The following is a 2,749-nucleotide window of genomic DNA, read 5'->3' on the forward strand; positions in this document are numbered from 1 at the left end:
TAAACTGAATATGTATGTTTGTGTGTCAGGGCCGTCACACGTCTCAGGATGAGATGACAGCGTGTGCGTTCCATTCAGTGACGGTCGATCAGCAGTACGGTAATCAACCTGTCCAGGTGCGAGTGACCATGGGCAAAGAGCCACGACACTTCATGGCCATGTTTAAGGGCAGGATGGTGGTGTTTGAGGTCATTATAAGTCTTAAAACACCTTCTATTACTCATAGATATAGAGATGAATAGACATATAAATTAATAGATCTTCATAATTCTTCTAGTTTGTTGTTTTAATAAACTCCTTTATTTCAGGGAGGAACCTCAAGACATTCACAGACAGAGGAGGAGCCGCCGGTGCGTTTCTTTCAGGTCTCGGGAACAGATTCGTACAACACCAAAGCAATCGAGGTTCCAGCTGTCGCTGCTTCACTCAACTCTAATGATGTGTTTATGCTGAAAAGTCAGACTGCAGTGTTCCTGTGGTACGGCAAGGTGAGGAACCTGTACACACCTACAGTTCCACAACACACACACACCTATTGCTTTCTCACCATGTGCTTGTTAACCTGAGGTGTCTTACTCATTAGTTTGATGATTTTCTGTTTCAGGGCTCGAATGGAGATGAACGAGCGATGGCTAAACAGATGAGCTCTTTTCTTGGGAAAGGGCTTTCAGAGGAAATCATGGCTGAGGGACAGGAACCCATTGAATTCTGGCAGCTTCTGGGAGGGAAAACTCCGTACGCAAATGACAAAAGGTAAAGTGAGGCATTATGAAAGAGTTTATTGACCGTGTCTGTTACTGTCGTGTCGTGTCACTGAGCTGGAGATGGTGAGGTTCCAGGTTTCTCAGATAAACTCCAACAACATAAGTGTGTGTTTATCGTCTGTCAGGCTACAGCAGGATGTGTCTGATCACCAGCCGCGTCTGTTCGAGTGCTCGAATAAAACAGGAAAGTTCATCGTCACTGAAGTGTCTCAGTTCACGCAGGAGGACCTGAATGAGACCGACGTCATGCTGCTGGACACCTGGGACCAGGTACGGCTTCATCATAGGACTCCTGGAAACTCCTCATACTCTAAACACATCTCAAATGATTTTAGATGTGTTAGATTTATAAAATAAAGAATTTTGATATGATGTAATAAATAACATTTAGAAAATTAAATTGATATAAAACAATTTATTGAATAATGTCTGAAGGAAAATGAAATTAAAATCTAATTAAAACTACAATAGAAAGATAAAGTGTTGTGCATTAATTAATACAAATAAGTCATGATAATACATCTAATAAATATAATTTAGCAGTATAAATAAAAGATGACGAATGTGTGTCAGGTGTTCCTGTGGATCGGGGGGCAGGCCAACGACACGGAGAAGAAGGAATCCGTCACAACGTGTCAGGAATATTTGCGCACGCATCCTGGAATGCGAGACCCCGAGACTCCCATCGTTCTCATTAAACAGGGATTTGAACCCCCTACCTTCACCGGCTGGTTCCTGGCCTGGGACCCAAACAAGTGGAGCGTAAGATTTAATACATTACAGTACATGTTCCTGGAAACACTGCAGTCTGGTTTTACCACTGAAAGCATTTAGTTATGTAAAAGTGGTCATTAAAGTGGTTTTGTCTCACTGTGTGTATCTTCATGCCATGTCTCATAGTGTGACTCTGATTAAAGTGTTTATTGTGTGTTAGGGTGGCAAAACTTACAATCAGCTGAGGGAGGAACTGGGCATAGCCGCAGAAGCGGTGAACATCACCCCTGCAGGAGGACTCACTAATGTACACCTCTGCCTTTATATCACTCTGACTCTTATATCACTCTAGTTACATTCTACTTACAATGAGAGCAGCATAAGAGTAATCTGTGTGTGTGTGTGTGTGTGTGTGTGTGTGTGTGTGTGTGTGTTCAGAGTGCCAGCAGTGATAAGAGCAGCGGCGCCGCTGCAGATGATGCTAATCGGGTGTATAAGTCTTTTCCCCTAGAGGATCTCAAAAACAAATCAGCTGAGGAGCTTCCAGAGGGAGTCGATCCCACCCAGAAAGAGGTGAGACAGACAGACAGACAGACAGACAGACAGACAGACACACACACACACACACACACACACACACACAAATTGAATGGACAAATTGTTGGCACCCTTCAGTCAGTGAAAGAAATTCACGATGGTCACAGAAAACTTTAATCTGACAAAAGTAATAAATAAAAATCCTATGAATGTTAACCAGTGAAAGTCAGACATTGCTTTTCAACATGCTTCAATGGCATTATTTAAAAATAAATAAACTCATGGAACAGGCCTAGACAAAAAGTTTGAAGGGTGTCTTTTCCAGACTCCATGTTTCAGCTCCTTCCAAAGATGCTCATAGAAGGCCACTTCAGAATAGTCCAATGTTTTCCTCTTAGCCAGTCTTGGGTGTTTTGGGTCATTGTCCTGTTACAAGACCCATGACCTGCGACTGAGACCAAGCTTTCTGACACTGGCCAGCACATTTCTCTCTAGAATCCCTTGATAGTCTTCAGATGACATCGTTACCCTGCACAGATTCATGACTCCCTGTGCCAGATACAGCAAAGCAGCCCCAGAACATAACAGAGCCTCCTCCATGTTTCACCGTAGCGACGGTCTTCTTTTCTTGATATGCTTCATTTTTCCGTCTGTAAAAATAGAGCTGATGTACCTTGGCAAAAATTTCCATTTTTGTCTCATCTGTCCATAGGACATTCTCCCAGAAGCTTTGT

General features: G+C 42.9%; 1 protein-coding gene across 1 annotated transcript in view; it reads left to right on the forward strand.

Annotated features, from left to right (window-relative positions):
- Window positions 1–2,192, forward strand: part of avil (advillin) — a 9,750-nt gene extending 7,558 nt beyond the window's left edge. The window contains exons 13-19 of the mRNA XM_047810448.1: window positions 30–188; window positions 309–488; window positions 605–753; window positions 890–1,034; window positions 1,338–1,526; window positions 1,699–1,785; window positions 1,917–2,192. Coding sequence (XP_047666404.1) covers window positions 30–188; window positions 309–488; window positions 605–753; window positions 890–1,034; window positions 1,338–1,526; window positions 1,699–1,785; window positions 1,917–2,192 — 1,185 coding nt within the window. The remainder of the gene's footprint in view (window positions 1–29; window positions 189–308; window positions 489–604; window positions 754–889; window positions 1,035–1,337; window positions 1,527–1,698; window positions 1,786–1,916) is intronic.
- The last annotated feature ends 557 nt before the right edge of the window (window positions 2,193–2,749 follow it).

This window comes from Tachysurus fulvidraco, chromosome 2 (genome assembly GCF_022655615.1).
Source record: "Tachysurus fulvidraco isolate hzauxx_2018 chromosome 2, HZAU_PFXX_2.0, whole genome shotgun sequence".
Classification (NCBI taxonomy): domain Eukaryota; kingdom Metazoa; phylum Chordata; class Actinopteri; order Siluriformes; family Bagridae; genus Tachysurus; species Tachysurus fulvidraco.